This window comes from Bombina bombina, chromosome 12, assembly GCF_027579735.1.
Source record: "Bombina bombina isolate aBomBom1 chromosome 12, aBomBom1.pri, whole genome shotgun sequence".
NCBI lineage: Eukaryota > Metazoa > Chordata > Amphibia > Anura > Bombinatoridae > Bombina > Bombina bombina.
In genome coordinates, this window is record NC_069510.1 from 103,710,168 (window position 1) to 103,731,346 (window position 21,179).

General features: G+C 41.1%; 1 protein-coding gene across 1 annotated transcript in view; it reads right to left on the reverse strand.

Annotated features, from left to right (window-relative positions):
- PRICKLE3 (prickle planar cell polarity protein 3) overlaps positions 1-20,977 on the reverse strand; it is an 85,262-nt gene extending 64,285 nt beyond the window's left edge. Inside the window, exons 1-2 of the mRNA XM_053696209.1 lie at positions 20,902-20,977; positions 16,351-16,436 (exon numbers count right to left, since the gene is read on the reverse strand). Of these exons, the coding sequence (XP_053552184.1) occupies positions 16,351-16,436; positions 20,902-20,934 (119 nt within the window). The 5' untranslated portion in view covers positions 20,935-20,977. The remainder of the gene's footprint in view (positions 1-16,350; positions 16,437-20,901) is intronic.
- Between the last annotated feature and the right edge of the window lie 202 nt (positions 20,978-21,179).

Below are 21,179 nucleotides of genomic sequence, written 5' to 3' on the forward strand. Positions count from 1 at the left end.
ATTGTTAATTATTTTAACTAGGTATAATAGCTATTAAATAGTTATTAACTATTTAATATCTACCTAGTTAAAATAATTACCCAATTACCTGTAAAATAAATCCTAACCTAAGTTACAAATACACCTACACTATCAATAAATTTAATAAACTACAAACATCTATCTAAAAATACAATTATTACAAGATTTTTAAGCTAATTACACCTATTCTAAGCCCCCTAATAAAATAATAAACCCCCAAAATAAAAAAAAATTCCCTGCCCTATTCTAAATTAAACAAATTTCAAAGCTCTTTTCCTTACCAGCCCTTAAAAGGGCCTTTTGTGGGGCATGCCCCAAAGAATTCAGCTCTTTTGCATACAAATACAATACCCCCCCCCCATTACAACCCACCACCCACATACCCCTATTCTAAAACCACCCAAACCCCCCTTAAAAAAGCCTAACACTACCCCCCTGAAGATCTCCCTACCTTGTCTTCACCACACCGGGCCGAACTCCTGATCCGATCCGGGCGATGTCTTCCTCCAAGCGGCAAAGAAGAATTATGCAAAAGAGCTGAATTCTTTGGGGCATGCCCCACAAAAGGCCCTTTTAAGGGCTGGTAAGGTAAAGAGCTTTGAAATTTGTTTAATTTAGAATAGGGCAGGGAATTTTTTTTTATTTTGGGGGTTTATTATTTTATTAGGGGGCTTAGAATAGGTGTAATTAGCTTAAAAATCTTGTAATCTTTTTTTTATTTTTTGTAATTTAGTGTTTTTTTTTTTTGTAGTTTAGTTAATTTAATTGTATTTTTAGATAGATGTTTGTAGTTTATTAAATTTATTGATAGTGTAGGTGTATTTGTAACTTAGGTTAGGATTTATTTTACAGGTAATTGGGTAATTATTTTAACTAGGTAGATATTAAATAGTTAATAACTATTTAATAGCTATTATACCTAGTTAAAATAATTAACAATTTACCTGTAAAATAAATATTAACCCTAACATAGCTACAATGTAATTATTAATTATATTGTAGCTATCTTAGGGTTTATTTTATAGGTAAGTATTTAGATTTAAATAGGAATATTTTAGTTTATAAATGAATTAGATTAATTTAATATAAATTTAGTTAGGGTTAGATAGAGTTAATATAGTTAATATAAATACTATAGTAACTATATTAACTATATTAACCCTAATATAATTAGGGTTAATATAGTTAATATATATAATGTAATACCTATATTAACTATAATATACTTAGGGTTAATATAGATAATATAGCTGGCGGCGGGGTAGGTAGATTAAATTAGGGGTTAATCATTTTAATAGAGATGGCGGCGGTGTAAGGGGCTTACATTAGGGGTTAATAATTTTAATATAGATGGCGGCGGTGTTAGGGGCTCACTTTAGGGGGTTATAGATATAATATAGCTGGCGGCGGGGTACGGGAGCGGCGGTTTAGGGGTTAATAACTTTATTAGGTTGCGGCGGGGTACGGGAGCGGCGGTTTAGGGGTTAATAGCTTTTTTATTGTTAGGCTAGAGAGGGGGGATAGCGGATAGAGGGTTAGACGTGTCGGGCTATGTTAGGGAGGCGTGTTAGACAGTGCGGGTGTTTTAGACTTTAGTCAGGTTTTATAGGCGCCGGCAGTTTCTAACGTGCCGCAAGTCACTGGCGACGCCAGAAATTTGTACTTGCGCAGATTTCTGGACAACGCTGGTTTGTCAGACTTACGGCACGTTAGCATCTGACGGCGACTTATATGGGATAGCTCGAGTTGCGAGCTTAAACTGCGGGCGACGCCGGTTCCCTCGCTTGCGCCGCAAACTGCGATCTATATCGGATCGCGCCCCATGTACTCAAGTCATGTGCATGCTAATGAGCATACCTCAGTATGCTCTAATAGAAAGCAGTTAATTTTGAGCAAAGGAGATGAAGAGAAGATGGAAAATTCATAATAGAAGTAAACTAGAGCCCTTTTTTTATTGTACGCTCTGAATCATGAAAACGTGATTTTGAATTCTATTCCCTTTAAATTCTCCCTAACATGATTTTAGAATAGCGCCATTAGTTGTACGCCAGAGAAACCCTTGCCTCTCTGTGCTTCCGTGCCCTACATTTTTCACTAAGTTGTCAAAAAAATTATATTTTATTTTTGCATTGTACTTAAAAAAAAAAAAAGATCCTATAATAAAATAATAAATCTGACTAAACTGGCTAAACCTGTAAACATGTCAGGTTCCTTTAATTGTAATTTGCTGACAGCTGTTCTTACATCATTATTATTAATACGTCACTCTGGTCTGCCTGCTACTAATGCGGAGGATGAGTCCCTAACGTTGCTACATGTTTCTCTAGCAGCGGAAGAAGCATAAAATGTGCAGATAATGCAAATAGACAAAGATGTACTATAGATTTAGATATATACAGAAAACGCAAAATTTAGGGTTACCAAAACCTTAACCCCTAGCATGCCAGAAGACCTTATTTGAATGTGTCTAAAATTACCAAGAAGACCTCATAGCTAACTGTCGGCTAGATTACGAGTTTTGCGGAACACCGCTGTAAAATTGGCCATTGCGCGTGGAGCGCCCGGGAACGCATATTACGAGTCGCGGCAGTATAGCTATACCGCAAACATTTTAGCCTGTAATCCAACGTCCATTCTGCACTCAAAAAATGACGTTTGAGTGCATGATTTTCATAGCGCCTGTATTACAGGTTGTGCGGTCCGGCTAAAATGCCTGCGTTACAGCCTATACCGACACGATCCATTCCACTGAGACAAAAATGTTTAAAAAAAACTCATAACTAAAATGTTACAAAGTACACTAACACCTATAAACTACCTATTAACCCCTAAACCGCCACCCTCCCGCATCGCAAACACTATATTAAACCTATTAACCCCTAAACTGCCGCCCACATCGCGACTATTAAATAAACCTATTAACCCCTAATCCACTGTCCACCAACATCGCCAACACTAAATAAATCTAGTAACCCCTAATCCGCCACTCTCCAACATTGCCCACACTAAATAAAATGATTAACCCCTAATCTGCAGCCCCCGACATCACTGACATTAAATAAACCTATTAACCCCTAAACCACCAGCCCCCCACATCGTAACTAATAAACTAAACCTATTAACCCCTAAACTGCCGCACCCCCCACATCGCAAAACACTAAATTAAACTATTAACCTCTAAACCCCCCTAACTTTAAATTAAAATTACAATATAACTATCTTTAAAAAAATAAAAACAACTAAGTTTAAACTATAAATTAACCTAATTAAACTATTCTAATAAAATAAAAAAAAACTACAAATTAAAAACCTAAATTACATTTTTTTTTAAATCTAAAACTACGAAAAAAAAATAAAAAAAACATTACAAAAAATAAAAAACACTAAATTCCGAAAAATAAAAAACTCTAATATTACAAAAAATAATAAATGAAATTATCAAAAATAAAAACAATTACACCTAATCTAATAGCCCTATAAAAATAAAAAAGCCCCCTCAAAATAAAAACACCCCCTTACCTACAATAAACTACCAATAGCCCTTAAAAGGGACTTTTGTAGGGCATTGCCCTAAGTTAAACAGCTCTTTTACTTTAAAAAATTACTAAATCCCCCTAAAAGTAACCCCCCCACCCAACCGGATTAGGGGTTAATAATTTTTATCAGTGTCGGCAGTGTTGGGGAGCGGCGGATTATGGGTTAATAACTTTTATTAATGTCAGTAATGTCGGGGAGCGGCGGATTAGGGGTGTTTAGACTAGGGGGCATATTTATCAATGTGCGAGTGGACATAATACGAAGTAGCGCATCATGTCCGCCACACATCGATAAATGCCGACAGCATTTGCAGATTCGCGGCCGCTAGCAGGGGGTGTCAATCAAACTGATCGTATTCGATCAGGTTGATTTCTGTCTGCGGCCTCAGAGCAGCCGGACAAGTTATAAAGCAGCGGTCTTTAGACCGTTGCTTTATAACTTCTGTTTCGGGCGAGCCTTCATACGGAGCTTGATAAATATGCCCCTAGGAGTTTATCTTAGGGTGTTAGGTTTAAACATAACTTTATTTTCCCCATAGACATCAATAGGGTTGTGTTACAGCGATTTGCCATTCCGCAATCACAGGTGTAAGTTTTTTTTCTAACACTTTCTCCCCATTGATGTCTATGAGGGAAAGCATGCACGAGCACGTAAACTCAGCCCTTGGTTTTTGTGCGGTATGGAGCTTAACGCGCCATAACGCACAGCACAAGAAGGTTTTTCAGTAACTCGTAATGGCAGCAATATGGAGAGTGCAATAACGCATTTTTGCACCCCGTTTAGAGCAAAACTCGTAATCAAGGTGTGTGTGTGTGCACTGAATTCCTAATAGGAATTCTATACGTCCCATCAACCATATTTGGACATGGTGTAGGGCATCAGATTTTTACTGCCACAAGGACGATACTCTTCAGTCTTGTAGCTTGAATGTCAGAGTTGAATGTTGGCTATACCAATATGTCGCCACCCAAAACAGCGACATTGCTGTGGTCAACAACCTTGAATTACAACAAATTAACATCGTGTTTGCTACAATCGTTTATCAAAAGCCAAACTTCATCCACCATTTGCCTAATTTGGAGGAGCCAATCTGGGCTTGAGTCTGCAGCTAACAACAGTCATATTGTTAGTATAAAGTGAATTGTTTTGCAGCCCTCTTGTTCAGCAAGGGGTTAATACAGTGAAAAATTAACGTTAACCTAAAATATTAGATGACTCTACAATGGATATAATCAGTTTTAAAATTATTTTCCATAAAACTAATGCTGCAAAAATAGTTATAATTTAATAATATTGTACCACTCGGTACATTAGAAGCAGTACGCAATCTGTTAGGTGCATGGGTGCTCTTTATGTTGCCAGGCAACCACATTGTTAAAGGGACAGTAAACTATTTTTAATTACAGAACATTTGTTGTGTTTCTATAGAATAACATATCAACCAAGTCTTAACATTTGTAAAACAAATTAACATCCTTTTTACTGCAATTGTTTTTTTGTTTTTTTTTTTAAATTAAATATTTTTTTATTTTCAATAATGAAACGTGTACAACAAAATTATCCACATAGAACTAGGGTGTAGATTGTCAGTGGGATGTGACACGCAGGTCTAAAGATTTTAAATACAGACTGAAATTCAAGACAATTGTATAACAATCTAGGTACATCCTCTTTCCTTAAGGATATTGATAAGAAAGTTGGAGAGAGAGAAAGGCAAGAGGGAGAAGAGAGGTGCAGAGGGAAGGAGAGAGAGTGGAGATGGGGGGGGGAGGCTGTTAATGAGATGAGCGGGGAGTCCTTTGTGTGTAAGATTGAGGGAGAGGGTATTAAGGGAACCCATACTATATTATGGTGCTTGGCATGTTGGCGTCCAGTTGTGGTTGTACTGTGAAACCCAGTCTGCCCAAATTATTTCAAACAGGTCGGATTGGTTTTGAGCATAGAATTTTTTTTTTTCCATGGAGTATATATAGGCCATGGTGTTTATAACAGTGGCCCAACTCGGAGGTAGTTCCTGTTTCCAGGATTTGGCTATGAATAGTTTAACCGCCATCAGGATATAAATAAAGAGATAATTGTCGCTTGGGAAGGGAGTGTAGTTCTATGTGAAGGAGAGCTAATTCAGGGGTTTTAGGGAGCTGGAGGCCTAGGTTATATAGGGTAGAAAAGCATCTGTACCAGAGAGATTTCAGTTTGGTACATTCCCACCAAATATGTTTAAAGTCCCCTACATGTCCACATCTGCGCCAGCACATAGGGATGACATTCTGGGTCATTTTAGATAGGCGGGAAGGTACATAGTACCAATGGGTGAGTAGTTTGTAGTACGTTTTAAAGAGAGCGACACAGGCGATGGCTTTTTTTAGTAGTCATAATGGTTTGTTGTCAAATCTTTGGTGTGAAGTTGGAGTTTAGGATTTTTTCCAATCTGAGTAGGTGTGGGGCTTTATTATCAGGTATGGCACCTTCCATCAATGTGTAGTGGAAGGACAGGGGATTATGTGGCCAACCCCTGAGGTTCCGTCTAGTTTCCCATGGGGTGAATGGGCGGGGAGATGTCTTAAATCTCCAACTGTTCAGAAAAATTTGAAGTCTTGTGTAATCCCTAGTCGTGTCCAATTATTTGGGTAGGTTTCTGGGAGGCCTGTGAGTAGACCTGCTATAGAATGGATAGGGGAAGGGTGGGAGGCAACCAAGGAGTTGTGTCAACAGATTCTGCAGCGCTATAAACATAGGCGGAATACAAGGAAACATTTATAGGCATCAAAAGGGTAGAGGGCCCAGTCGAGAGTCGCACTGTTGTAGTCAGCTCTTAAGAAGGTGATCTACAAACAGCTGGGCTCTTAGGCTTACATGCTAAGGGGGTTCAAGGAGATAGCTATGGAGGAGAGGAACTGGTATAGAGAAAGTTTAGTGTAGGTTGTATGCATCCCTGAACAGTAGAGTCTGTAGGGAGCGCTTGAAGCTTTCAAAACTAGGGGAGAGTCTTGTGGAGCGGTTCAGAGAGTTCCACAAGATGGGAGCCAGTCTGGAGAAGTCCTGTAAACGGGAGTGTGAGGAGGTAACAAGAGAGGAGGAGAGTAGGAGGTCGTGAGCAGAGCGAAGGGGACGAGAGGGACAGTATCTGGAGACAAGGTCTGAGATATAGGGGGGAGCAGTGTAGTTGAGGGCTTTGTATGTCAGAGTGAGAATTTTGTGTTTTATCCTGGAGGCAAGAGGAAGTCAGTGAAGGGATTGGCAGAGAGGTGCAGCAGATGAAGAGCGCCGTGTAAGGAAGATGAGCCTGGCAGAGGCATTCATTATGGATTGTAAAGGAGATAGGCGGCAGCTGGGGAGACCAGAGAGGACAGAGTTGCAGTAATCGAGGCACAAAGGATGAGAGAGTGGATTAAAATCTTAGTTGTGTCTTGTGTAAGGAAATGTCTAATTTTAGAGATGTTTTTAAGGTGGAAGCGGCACTGAATGTGAGGAGTGAAAACAAGATCTGAGTCAAATTTGACCCCAAGACATCGGGCATGCGAGGTAGAGGTAATGATGGAGTTGTCAACAGTTATAGAGAGATTGGGGGTGGAGATTTTGGAAGAATGGGGGAAAAAAGGAGCTCAGTTTTGGAGAGATTTAGCTTGAGGTAGTGAGAGAAAATCCAGGAAGAAATGTGAGAAAGACAGTTAGTGACACGGGTTAGCAAGGAAGGCGATAGGTCTGGTGCAGAGAAGTAAATTTGGGTGTGGTCGGCATACAAATGATATTGTAACCCATGGGACTATTAGGGAACCCAATGATGACGTGTAGATTGAGAAGAGAAGGGGACCAAGGATAAAGCCTTGCGGTACCCCAACAGAAAGTAGTGACAGGGCAGAGGAGGTCCCAGAGAAGGCTACACTAAAGGTACGGTTTGACAGGTAGGAAGAGAGCCACGAGAGGGCTGTGTCACAAATGCCGAAGGATTGGAGGATTTGGAGCAAAAGAGGGTGGTCAACAGTATCAAAGGTTGCGGACAGATCAAGGAGGATAAGCAGAGAGAAGTGGCCTTTTGATTTTGCTGTAAGTAGGTAATTGGTAACCTTAACGATTGCTGTGTCTGTGGAGTGATGGGGACGAAATCCAGATTACAGTGGGTCGAGGAGGGATGGGATAGACGTGCATATACTAGCTTTTCAATAAGCTTTGAGGCAAGAGGGAGTAGGGAAATACGGCGGTAGTTGGATGGGGAGGTTGGATCAAGAGAAGGTTTTTTGAGGATAGATGTGACCAGCGCATGTTTCAGAGATGAGGGAAATATACCGGTGCTGAGGGAAAGGTTGAAAATGTGTGTGAGTATAGGTGTAAGGGTAGAAGAGAGGGAGGGAGTAGCTGTGAGGGGATAGGGTCAAGGGGACAGGTAGTGAGGTTAGAGTGCAGTATAAGTGCAGAAACTTCTTCCTCAGTAACAGGGGAGAAAGAACAAACTTTATGGCTGTGTGGGTTGTGGTTGATTGCAAGCATTTGAAGGGGTGAGAGAATGGAAGTATGTGACAGAGAAGTTGTATTAGGAGGTGGGGGTGGGCGGAGAAGAGTATTGAAAGTGGAGAACAGACATTTTGGGTTTGAAAAAAGAGTAGAGAAGTAATGTTGCTTATAGAGATTAAGGGCAGAATAGTAGGATTTCAAGATGTACTTGTAATGAAGAAAATCAGCTGAACGCCAAGATTTTCTCTAGTGCCGCTCAGCAGTACGGGAACATCTGCGTAGGTACCGTGTCAGAGGAGTATGCCAGGGCTGAGGATGAGTGTGTGATTTCCGAGCTATGGTAAGAGGGGTCAGATTGTCAAGGACTGATGTAAGGGTGGAATTATAGTGGCAGATAGATTGGTCTGGGCAGGAAAAGGAGGAGATGGATGAGAGGAGAGGTTTGAGGGAATTAGCAAGCTGTTGCTGATCTAATTACATAATGTTTCTGTAAAGTTTGGTGTGAGGAGTAGAAGGAGAGAGAGTTGTAGGGAGGCATGAGATATTGCAAGTGAGGAAATGGTGGTCAAAAAAAGGAAAAGGGGAGTTTGTGAAGTTTGAAATAGTGCATCGATAGCTAAAGATCAGATCAAGGGAGTGACCATCTTTGTGAGTGGGATAGTCAGTCCATTGTGACAAACCGAAAGAGGAAGTAAGTTGCAGAAGTTATTTTGCAGAGCAGTGGCGTCACTAGGGGGGGGTGCGGACCGCACCCGGGTGACACAACACCAGGCAGGAACTTACTCTACTCGAGTAAGCCTCCTCCTGCGATGGTGTCACCTCACCTATTAAATCGTTGCTGTGAGTGTGTCTTCTTGTGCGCGGCCGCGGGTTATGTGAGAAGGGGATGGAAAAAGGGACGGGCCGGCAGGCAATGAGCAGACTGTAGGACCCACACAGTGTCTGCGGGACAGAGAGAGGAGCAGGGCAGAGCTTTTCAGCCAAGACTGGGGGCTGAGTCACGTGGACCGGAAGCTGCTGTGTGAGAGGGGATCTGCAGCTACTGTGGAGCAGAGCTGAGCTGATCCTGGGCGGGCACGAGGAGTGTGACAGGAGAAAGGTCACAGAGTGTGGCACTGTCCTGTGATAGAATACTTTTATTGGCACTATAGACTTCAGACGGGTTACAGGGTCCCTCCTGACATCCCCTATATTGGATCGAGGTAAAATGGAAGTGTTATGTACTTTCCTCCCTCTTTTGACCCTTTGGACTCTGAATGTTGATGCTTCATGTCCCAAAGTGTTGCTTCCTATCCAGGCTGAGACCCAATTATCGAAGGCACAGACAGGTAAGAGAACCTTGGATGTAACGCAATATTTTTGACGTACGTTTACATTATATAATATGCATAATTTTTACCCAGTAATAATCTCATGTTCAATTCACTGAGCGCATATTTAGTTCTGTCATAGTGACTGAGGGATAATACAGGTACAGTAGCTGCTGGAACTGATAGAGTTAATCTGATGGAAGAATAGTCACAAGGGGAAAGTTTCTCCTATCAGTAATATCTGCTGTCTAGTTAGATGCTTCTGTACAGATCACATCACTTGGGTCTTTGGGTCTCTACGTTACGTCAGTGGCTTTTGAGGGAAATAAATATGCAAAATAAAGCACATATAAAAATTTCCAGTGAGTGCACGCCTGTTGTGGATTTAGTAAATTTAATTTGCCTGCACCTTGGTCAATAAACAGACGGTGAGAGTGCACTCTTTTGGGACATATATGTATATATACATATATGTATATATATATATATATATATATATATATATATACACACATACACAGACACACACACACACACAGTATATATATGGGAGTTATGATTTACAAGTAACATCAGTAAAAAAAAAACATTACGGGGGGGGGGGGGGGACACCATGAGTTACCGGACCAGGTGACACCAACCCTAGTGACGTCGCTGTTGCAGAGGAGGCAGTGGGATTGTCAAGAGGGATGTTGAAGTTGCCAAGAATGAGGAAAGGAAATAAGGTAGCCAGGCAGCCAAGTGGTCTAGAAATTACGTTGAGGAGCCAGGGGGTCGGTATATAACTGCAACACATACAGAGAGAGGGGAGAGAATAAGTGAATCATGTGGGTTTCGAATGGGGAAAATGTGAGGGAAGAGATAAGATGTATTTGTTAAAAGGTGCAACGAGAGGAAAGTAAAATGCCTACACCACCTCCTTGTCTATAAGCAGATCTAGGAGTGTGGCTGAAGTGGAGACCCCAATGTGACAGCAGTGGATGCTGTGTCTAGGGGAGAGAGCCAGGTTTCTGTTAGAGCCAGAAGGTTGAGGGAGCGAGAGATAAAGAGGTCATGTATATAAGTGAGCTTGTTGTAAACAGAGCGAGAGTTCCAGAGTGCACAAGTGAAAGGGGTAGTGGCTTTAGATGCAAGAGGAATGTGAGTAAGGTTACCAGAGTTAAACTGATATTGGGTTTTTAGGTATTGGATATAGTCTTGTTGAAAGCTATTAGTGTAAATTTCTGTCTTCGATAGGTTCAGTTTATAGTAGGACAATTCCCCAAATGTTTCTAAAATACTTAAAAGTCTTGGGATTGTTTTCGCCGGCTTGGCAGAAAATATGGTGATGTAATCTGAAAACAACGCTAATTTGTGTGTGGTGCCAAATAGGGTAATACCCTCCATACCGGGATCTGTCCTAATCTGCTCAGCAAGTGGTTCAATGGCTGGGGCGAAAAGTAATGGTGAAAGGGGGCAGCCCTGCCTGGTACCGTTGGAAATAGGAAAGGCTGGGGAGCAAAAAGCAACCCCCTTGACAGATGCTGTGGGGGTGGAGTAGAGAGCCTGTATTGCCATTTGAACATTGTAGGGGAATTTGAATGCTTCTAAGACCTCCCATAAATATTCCCACCTAAGCAATTGTTTTTAATATCCAAACTCCACTCACTATTTGCCTTATTTGGAGGAGCCAATCTGGGCTTTAGTCTGCAGACAACAAGGCTAACCACTGTCATAATGTTAGTATAAAGTGCATTGTTTTGCAGTTGTTATTAAAAGAGAATTATTTACAGATATGCAGCTGGGATTCGACACAATGTATTTAAATTTCTGAAAATTAGAAAATCCTTAATTTTCAGAGCTAAAAGAGGAGGCAAAATAAATAATGAAAGTATGTTGCAAAGTTGTTTTATTTTGCATAACTAAACATTTTGGTCTAGATTACAAGTGGAGCGCTATATATCGCTTGAGAGCAAGCGATATTAGTGCTCCACTTTGTAATACCAGTGCACGATAACGATAGTGCAGCAATTTTATTAAAAAATAAAGATGCTGCCATTTTGGGGGCATTTGGGGCAGATTTATAAAATTAACAAGAGATCCGATCTCTGGTTAATTATATAAGCGCTATTTGCTACCGCAAGCTTGCAGTAGCAATAACCAGCCACTTGTAATGGCTGGATGATTATCTCGCTCTTGCAAACGGGCAAATTTGCGCTCCACTTGTAATCTAGCCCTTCATATGTAGAATCTCAAGGTGTTCACTGTCCCTTTAAGGCGACATCATTGTCTCAATTCATTGAGTCCCTCTTCACTTACCGTTCCTATTGTTTCAGAAGTTAGCGCGCTCCTGCTGTTAACATCTACAGTTGTGTTAAATGCCTCAGCACAACTAGAGAGCGAGAAACGCTAGCAATGCAGAAAAATGAGAATTACAGCCACAATAAACAGAGAAACGCGCTTGCAAAACGGTTTGTGTAAAGGTTCCTTATTGTAAAATATGTAAACATCTGTTTTATTAGGATAAAGTAATCTTGACGCAGAAAACTCGCAAATGGCTACAAGGATCTGGCCTAGGGTTGCACCTAAGCCATGTATTCCAGAACACTTATGATTTACACATGCTTCAGGGTGTGCAAGGTGGGATATGAATAGAGCTGTGCAGGAGCACAATACATGTTCCTCTCTGCACACCCTGCAGCATGTGTAAATCATAAGTGTCCAGGAAAACAGGGCTGAGGTGGGAACCGTAGGCCTGGGCTGGCCGTAGGAGTTCTGTGGTCAGAATTTTTCACCCAAACCTCGTTGAAGGTTGCGGAATTTATAAATCCTCTATTGAATCTGTCTTGTCTCACTATTTCAAAACAAAGTTGCCTAATTTTTTATCATTCTTTAATGGTTTTCACGTTTTTCTTTTGTGAATATGTGCCAGTGCTCTGTATAGGGAGGTTTTTTTTACATTTTTGTTTGTTCTTAAAGGGATACTAAACCCAATTTTTTTTCTTTTATAATTCAGAAAGAGCATGCAATTTTAAGCAACTTTCTAATTTACTCCTATAATCAAATTTTCTTCATTCTCTTGGTATCTTTATTTGAAAAAGCAGGAATGAAAGCTTAGTTGCCGGGCCATTTTTGGATCAGCACCCTGGATAGCGCTTGCTGATTGGTGGGTACATTTAGCCACCATTTAGCAAGCGGAGCCCAGGTGCTGAACCTAAAATGGGCCGGCTCCTAAGCTTTCATTCCTGCTTTTCAAATAAAGATACCAAGAGAACGAAGAAACATTTATAATAGGAGTAAATTAGAAAGTTGCTTAAAATTACATGCTCTATCTGAATCATAAAAGAAAAAAAATGGGTTTAGTATCCCTTTAAGTAATGTTTTGAAGGCTTTTTTGTAACACTGATCTCTTTCACAGTGCGCTGAGACGTTAACAGTTACAATACGCATCCTGCTCCATTGATTATAAAGGAACTGAACAGCAGTGAGTAAGGGCGCTCACAATTTTGAAGTTGTATTTTTTTCCATGAGAATGAGTTTTAATGATTCTACGTCATTGACACTGATGCATGGTAAAAAATGTAACTTTCATGAGTCAGATAGATTATGCAATTTTAAACAACTTCCCAATTCACTTCCATTAACAAAATGTGCAGTCTGTTTATATTTACACTTTTTGAGTCACCAGTTCCTACTGAGCATGTGCAAGAATTCACAGACTATACGTATATGCATTTGTGGTTGGCTGATGGCTGTCACATGATACGTAGGAGTATAAAGAGACATAACTAAAATTTGTCAGAAAAAAAATCTACTACTCACCAGTAAACAATAACAGGCCCATTTATCAAGCTCCGTATGGAGCTTGAAGGGCCGTGTTTCTGGCGAGTCTTCAGACTCGCCAGAAACACAACTTAGGAAGCAGCGGTCTAAAGACCGCTGCTCCATAACCCTGTCCGCCTGCTCTGAACAGGCGGACAGGAATCGCCAGACATCAACCCGATCGAATACGATCGGGTTGATTGACAGCTCCCTGCTGGCGGCCGATTGGCCGCGAGTCAGCAGGGGGCGGCGTTGCACCAGCAGCTCTTGTGAGCTGCTGGTGCAATGTTAAATGCGGAGAGCGTATTGCTCTCCGCATTTAGCGAGGTCTTGCGGACCTGATCCGCAGTGTCGGATCAGGTCCGCAAGCCCTTTGATAAATGGGCCTGTAAGACTTTAGTCTAAACTGCAAATGAGTAGTAGATTTTTTTTCCACTTTCAACTCATAATACGAGCGCAACCCGACGAGCCCAAAAAGCCGAACTTCTAGCGCAATTAACACTCGAGCGGAAGCATTAATTAGCGCGCTACTTGTAATGTGGCCCCTTATTAATTGATTATGTACATGCTGCACAATTATCTGAAAACACGTTTAAAGGGATAGTATAGTCAAAATTAAACTTTCGTGATTGAGATAGAGCATGGAATTATAAGCAACTTTCTAATTTATTCCTATTATCAATTTTTCTTTGTTCTCTTGGTATCTTTATTCAAAAAATCTGGAATATAAAGCTTAAAAGCCGGCCCATTATTGGTTCAGCACCTGGTAGTGCTTGCTGATTGGTATCTAAATGTAGCCATCCAGTCAGCAAGCGCTACCCTGGTGCTGAACCAAAAATGGGCATTCTCCAAAGCTTACTTTTCAGCTTTTTAAAATAAGATAGCAAGAGAACGAAGAAAAATTGATAATAGGAGTAAATTAGAAAGTTGCCTAAAATTCCATGCTCTATCTGAATCATAAAAGTTTATTTTTGACTAGACTATCCCTTTAACATTTACTGTAACTTTAAAGGTATTGAAGCATTGAAGTATTGAAGGTATTGAACAAGCTGCACTGACACAGATCTCGCCTCTCACACAATAAAATGCAGATGTTGACACCAATATCAACACAATCCCCACTAGTTTCAGGACACACCTTCCCTCCCTAATCCCACACAAAAGACAACATATACATCACACAGAGGGGAGGGGGGTGGAGCAGGGCGCTGCCCATAGTCAGCTTTACAACAGGGAGATCTGGGAATTCCTGCACTGGCTACCGGTTACCCTAGGGATGTCACTTTATCTGCTAAGCCTCAGGCTCTGAAGAATTAGTCTGTAACTATGTGGTAGGGCCAGTGAAACATTCAGAGTATGTGCAGCGCTGTATACACTAACGTCTGCAGCCCCCATATGTCCGCAGGCTATGGGGAAAAGAGGCTGGATCCTTTGGAGTAGTTCCTTTGATCCTGAATAATTATAGCTGGTGGATTTTTCTTGGCTTTTGTGCAGGGAGCAAATAGTTCAGAGGCCACTGAAATTATAGGCTTGTCAGCAAGAAGGGATGTTCTGCTGAACAGTGTGTACGGCCATATAGCATACGCTGACAGATGTATAACATATAAAAGTTTAAAAGGACACGCAAGTGCAAAAATTTAACTATGTAAGAAATAGTGTGTGTAACTATGTAAGAATAGTGCAAAAAGGTTAAGCACATAGTTAAAGTCAGCTGCATATCTAGGTATGCACAAGAGCAGCAGTGGACTGCTGGAAGTTAGCTGAACAGGGTAAAACAATGGATAAAAACATATGTGAGAATCCACCAATCACTGGCAGGACCCAGTAGTGCATTGCTGAACCTACCTAGGTATGCTTTTCAACAAAGAATACATAAACTGAAAAGTCTCTGATCCATGACTTTCATGTTCCTTTAAAGGGACAATGTCATGCGCTGATTTGTTAGAGCATCTCATTTTTGTATTGCGGACCCTGGATAACTTTGTGTTTAACTTTCGCAATGGGGATAAAGGGACAAAGAATAAACATTTTATTTCATGATTCAGACAGAGCAAATCATTTTAAACACCTTTCTCATTTACTTCTATTGTAAACTTTGCTTCAATCTCTTGATATTATTTGTTGAAAGAGCAGTAATGCACTACTGGGAGCTAGCTGAACATATCATGCATATACGTGCAGCCACCAATCACTAGCTGCCTGGGTATTCTTTTTAGAAAAGAATATCAAGAGAACTAAGCAAACTAGATAATAGAAGTTAATTGCAAAGTTGCCTAAAATTACATGTTCTGTTTGAATCATGAATGAAAAAGTTTGGGTTTCATGTCCCTTTAAGCACATAAGAGCCTTCTTGGGAGCCTCAAACACTGCAGATCCTGAGCAGGAAATAGTGATTAGAGGGTTCTGCATCTGCCACTTCTGATTGGCTCACTGATGGCTATGTGCTTTGCAAGGGTTAAACATATTGTAAGCTTGAGGCAGTCATGTAGAGATAGCATGCTCCAATGAATTAGTGCGGATCACTTTTGCATCACAATATCCTTTTAAAGGGACAGTAACAGGACTTTTCTGTTGTGTTGCTATAAAATAACATAGCAGCTAAGTCTGATAACATTTTTAAAACAAATCCGGGCTTTAGTAAGCTGACAACAAGGCTAGCCACAGTTAGAATGTTAGTATAAAGTGCACTTATTTGCAGTATCAGCTGACGCCTATAAGGGACAGATATGTGGTAGAGTAAGCCTTGAGAAGATAGCAGGGTGCATTTCATGTTCTGAGCATTACAAATTGCTCAATTTTAAGAGCTAAATTACACAAAAGGGGGGCAAAATATATAACGAAACTAAAATTGCAGAGTAGTTTTATTACACAAACTTTTTGGGCTAGATTACAAGTGGCGCTCTAACTGTTGCATGTGAGCGATATAGGCTTTTTGCGCACTGATGTTCTTTTTTTTTTATATATATATATATATATAAGATAGAACAATTTTGAGTAATATGTCCCTTTAATTTGTGCACTACTGTGCGCTCACAACAGGACAAAAATGGCTGACACTACAAAGGGCGACTCATGGGACTGATACACACACACAATGACTGACACTGTTATATAGGGCAGGTTCTCCCACATATGAGACAGACACAGACCACAAGACAAGCAGAGACACGCTAGTGGCAACCGGAGCCACAAAGTGTGTTACATGTTCTTAGTTTATCCTGATATTGCGTACCTCCATCTGTGTGCGAGGAAACCCGGGCATCGTTCCGTACAGGAATTGCATGGCTGACCCTCACCTGTTATACTGGCGTCCAGTACCTAGTAGGGGAGAAGAATTAAACATTTACTGCACCGGGTGTGCGTCATGTACAATGTGAGCATATACTGCTTTACTAAAGGAGTGATACATACGTGGTGTCACCTTCCAGCAGAAGTGGAAGAGGCTAAAATATGTAAAAATCTCTATCTTTTAAGGGACAGAGCGAATCTGTGACACACTGTGAGAAATATGCAGGAGTGACACAGTGAATATAATATTTTACAACTCAGTACAGTTTACATTGATAACACACAGTGGTCAGTAGAAAATGACAACACAATGAAGGAATTCAGTAAATTACAGAATATTAAACAGTCATTTAAACATTTATTTTTACAAATAGATGGGTCATCACCAAATCATTAGAGGGGGTATGAGCTAAACATTCAGGGATTTCAGAAGCCTGGGAATTGTATCATTAAAGGGATATGAAACACCATTTTTTTTCTTTTATGATTTAGATCATTTTAAACAACGTTCCAATTTACTTCTATTATATAATTTGCTTCATTCTCTTGTTATCCTTTGTCGAAGAAGCAGCAGTGCACTACTGGGAGCTACCTTAACACATCTGGTGAGCCAATGACAAGAGGCATATCTGTTTAGCCACCATGCAGCAGCTAGCTCCTAGTAGTGTATTGCTGCTCGTGAGCCTACCTGGGTATGCTTTTCAACAAATGATAACAAGAGAATGCAGCAATTATGATAATAGAAGTAAATTGGAAAGTTAAAAATTGTATGTTCTACCTAAATCATAAATCTGCTAGAACAAGAGGTTGTGCTCCACAATTGGTTCATACAACTTTATGGAAATAACTTGTTACTATATGTCAGGGCTCTAGGCATTAGTGAACTATCCTGGTGAAACGTAAGTGCCCCGCTCATTTGTAATTTGCCGCTCAACAACGCAGCAAACCTATGACATCTCTCAGGTGGTAGAGATGCTGGCAGATGACAAGTCACCTGAAGGTACAGCTTGTCTTCTATTTTTAACTAGGTGACAACTCAGGGCCCGATTCTCTAAACCTGTCTGGTCTGGTGAGATTACCTAAGAAATCTCATCAGAACTGCGAGGACGCAGCAAAGTATATTAGAACGGTAAATGAGAGACACATACAGAACAATTAGGTTTGCCACTTTTGGTTCCGTCCGAAACACTCTTGTGCCGTGCACAGCACAGTTTTTTTTTGCAGAGTACGCACTATGTATAATAGCACAAAGTCGCACATAGATATTCACACTCACACAAAGACACTAATGCTCTCACACACACACACACAGACACTAATGCTCTCACACACACACACTTACACACACACACACACACACACACACACACAAAGACTGACAAACACAAAGACAAACACACAAAGACACACTCTCATGCACAAATACATTTATACAGACATGCTCCCACACAAAGACACACACTCTCATGCACAAAGACACTTATACAAAGACACACTAACACTCAGGCACACTCAGACACAAAGACACACACTCTCATGCACAAAGATACTTACACACAGACACACTCCCACACAAAGACACACACTCTCATGCACAAAGACACTTATACACAGACACACTAACACTCAGGCACACTCAGACACAAAGACACACACTCTCATGCACAAAGACACTTACACACAGACACACTCCCACACAAAGACACACACTCTAATGCACAAAGACACTTATACACAGACACACTAACACTCAGACACACTCAGGCACACTCAGACACAAAGACACACACTCTAATGCACAAAGACACTTATACACAGACACACTAACACTCAGACACAAAGACACACGCTAATGCACAAATGCACTTACACACAGACACACTCCCACACAAAGACACACACTCTCATGCACAAAGACACTTATACACAGACACACTAACACTCAGGCACACTCAGACACAAAGACACACACTCTCATGCACAAAGACACTTATACACAGACACACTAACACTCAGACACACTTAGGCACACTCAGACACAAAGACACACACTCTAATGCACAAAGACACTTACACACAGACACACTCCCACACAAAGACACACACTCTCATGCACAAAGACACTTATACACAGACACACTAACACTCAGGCACACTCAGACACAAAGACACACACTCATGCACAAAGACACTTACACACAGACACACTCCCACACAAAGACACACACTCTCATGCACAAAGACACTTATACACAGACACACTAACACTCAGGCACACTCAGACACAAAGACACACACTCTCATGCACAAAGACACTTACACACAGACACACTCCCACACAAAGACACACACTCTCATGCACAAAGACACTTATACACAGACACACTAACACTCAGGCACACTCAGACACAAAGACACACACTCTCATGCACAAAGATACTTATACACAGACACACTAACACTCAGGCACACTCAGACACAAAGACACACACTCTCATGCACAAAGACACTTTCACACAGACACACTCCCACACAAAGACACACACTCTCATGCACAAAGACACTTATACACAGACACACTAACACTCAGGCAAACTCAGGCACACTCAGACACAAAGACACACACTCTAATGCACAAAGACACTTATACACAGACACACTAACACTCAGGCACACTCAGACACAAAGACACACACGCAAAAGAGAAATAACAGTAGGCCTGTGTAGTATGTTACAAATGCATAATGTCACCTTTTTTGGCTGTGGCTGTTCCCCCCAAAACCAGACATTTGCATCTCCAGGTCTGACTCATCTTCAAACCTGGACACACAAATGGAAACCCGAACTGTCTGGGTCATTCCCGGACAGGTGTCAACTCTAATTTAACAATATAATGCTCAAAAAAGAAAGTTTCTTTTACTGTGAGATGTCTCTTCCTACCAGTGAGTTTTGTATAAGGAAGCTCTTATCCCTGGCTTAGTGTTATTCAGTGGATCTGAACTTTCAGCTTTGGTGAGCATGATGGGCTCGATTTATCAAGCCCTTCTTCTCCTTCCCTACGACTGCAGGCTCTCACAAGAGAACCTGCAGCCACGATTTATCACCAACCCTCTTCTCCAACTATTAGGTGGAGAATTTCAATCTCCCCAGTCTCGTCTGACCGGCAAGATTGACAGCTACTGCCCGAATGTGATTGGCTGTGCGCGGGCATGGGGCGGGATTGCATGCAAGCGCAAAATAGCACTCATGTGTAATGTTAAATTCCGACAGCCCGCCATAGAGGAGAAATTGGGGTCGATTTACCAAACAGCGGATGCTGCTATCTACCCCCGTACTTTCCAGCTCGCCGGAAATGTAAGTTAAGAATCAGCGGTCATAATAACGCTGCTCCTTAACTCGTCCGCCTCCTCTGAGGTGGCGGACAGCAATCAGCCCAATCGGATACGATCGGGTTGATTGACATCTCCTGCTAGCGGTCGATTGGCCGCAAATGTGCAGGGGGTGGTATTGCACAAGCATTTCACTAGAAATGCTTGTGCAATGATAAATGTCGACAGCGTATGCTGTTGACATTTATCGATGTCCGCCCGCACAATAATAAATCGGCACCCTTGGGCGGATAGGGGCGCATATGTACACCCCTGTCCGCCCTTGATTGATAAATCGAGCCATATGTGGTTACAATTAAAATGACACCTCTAAATAAGCCCCCCACTCTATTAACATAACAATAATATTACATTAAAAACACTGTGTACTAAGAAGTATAGACAATATAACGCTAAAACAATAAATCACTAAAAAAAATTATAGACTGCATTATTATTGCACCTAAGGGAACATTTAACAGTAAATAAAGGCTAGATGATATATAATACTTTAAATATTGAAGAAAATAGTATAACGTTACTTTCCATAAATCATAGGTCTCCACCATGTTGCAAGCTAGGTTTCCTGAGTTTAAGAGTCTGTTATCTCTTCTGCTGAGCCCAGTTAGGGACAGTTATACATGAGCTGATGAAATAACAATCTCACAGGGTTTTACATCTCTTTAAAGACAGGACAGTGATAGATATTCCTACCACAGTTCTTAACTGAAGTGACACAACAGCTGAGGGCTGTGACACTCTGGTTATATATCTGTTCTCTAATATTAACAATACAAATTGTTGAATTATTTTACATTTCAGCTGGGCGGCCATTCTATGCACCTACTACCATCACTAGACCTGATCAGTTGGTGTCATTTGCTTTGACATTTTCAGGTTAATATGTTTAGCTCTGCACTATATCTCTTTGTATTTTTGACAGTTTCTGCCATATCCTAGACATTCAGGCAGATACTGAATGAGTGATCCCTTGCCTAGAAGGAGAGGGTGAGACAGCTGTGTGCCTTAGCCTGTAAGAGAGACACACACAAAAGAGACAGAGCTAAGGAGATGTGCAGTGCATAAATGTACCCCCCAGCCACCTGTCTAGTGACTGTCCCCCTCACCTGAGACCTCCGCCTCCTGGAACTGCGGAACATTCTGACCCAGGGACACTTCCTGTTCACTCACACAGTCTCCTGGTCTTCAGTTCCCTTCACCTGAAACCAGAACCCTCCCCCTACTTATGGGACCTACCTCCTGTGGGACAGAGACAACCCACCTGAGGAGGAGAGACCTCAGAAGCTGACTAGACCATATTGTACAACCTAGCAGATACATTAGTGCTTTATTGCTGCAAACTGACTTACTGATAACTTGTAATACAGCTAATACCAGCCTGTAA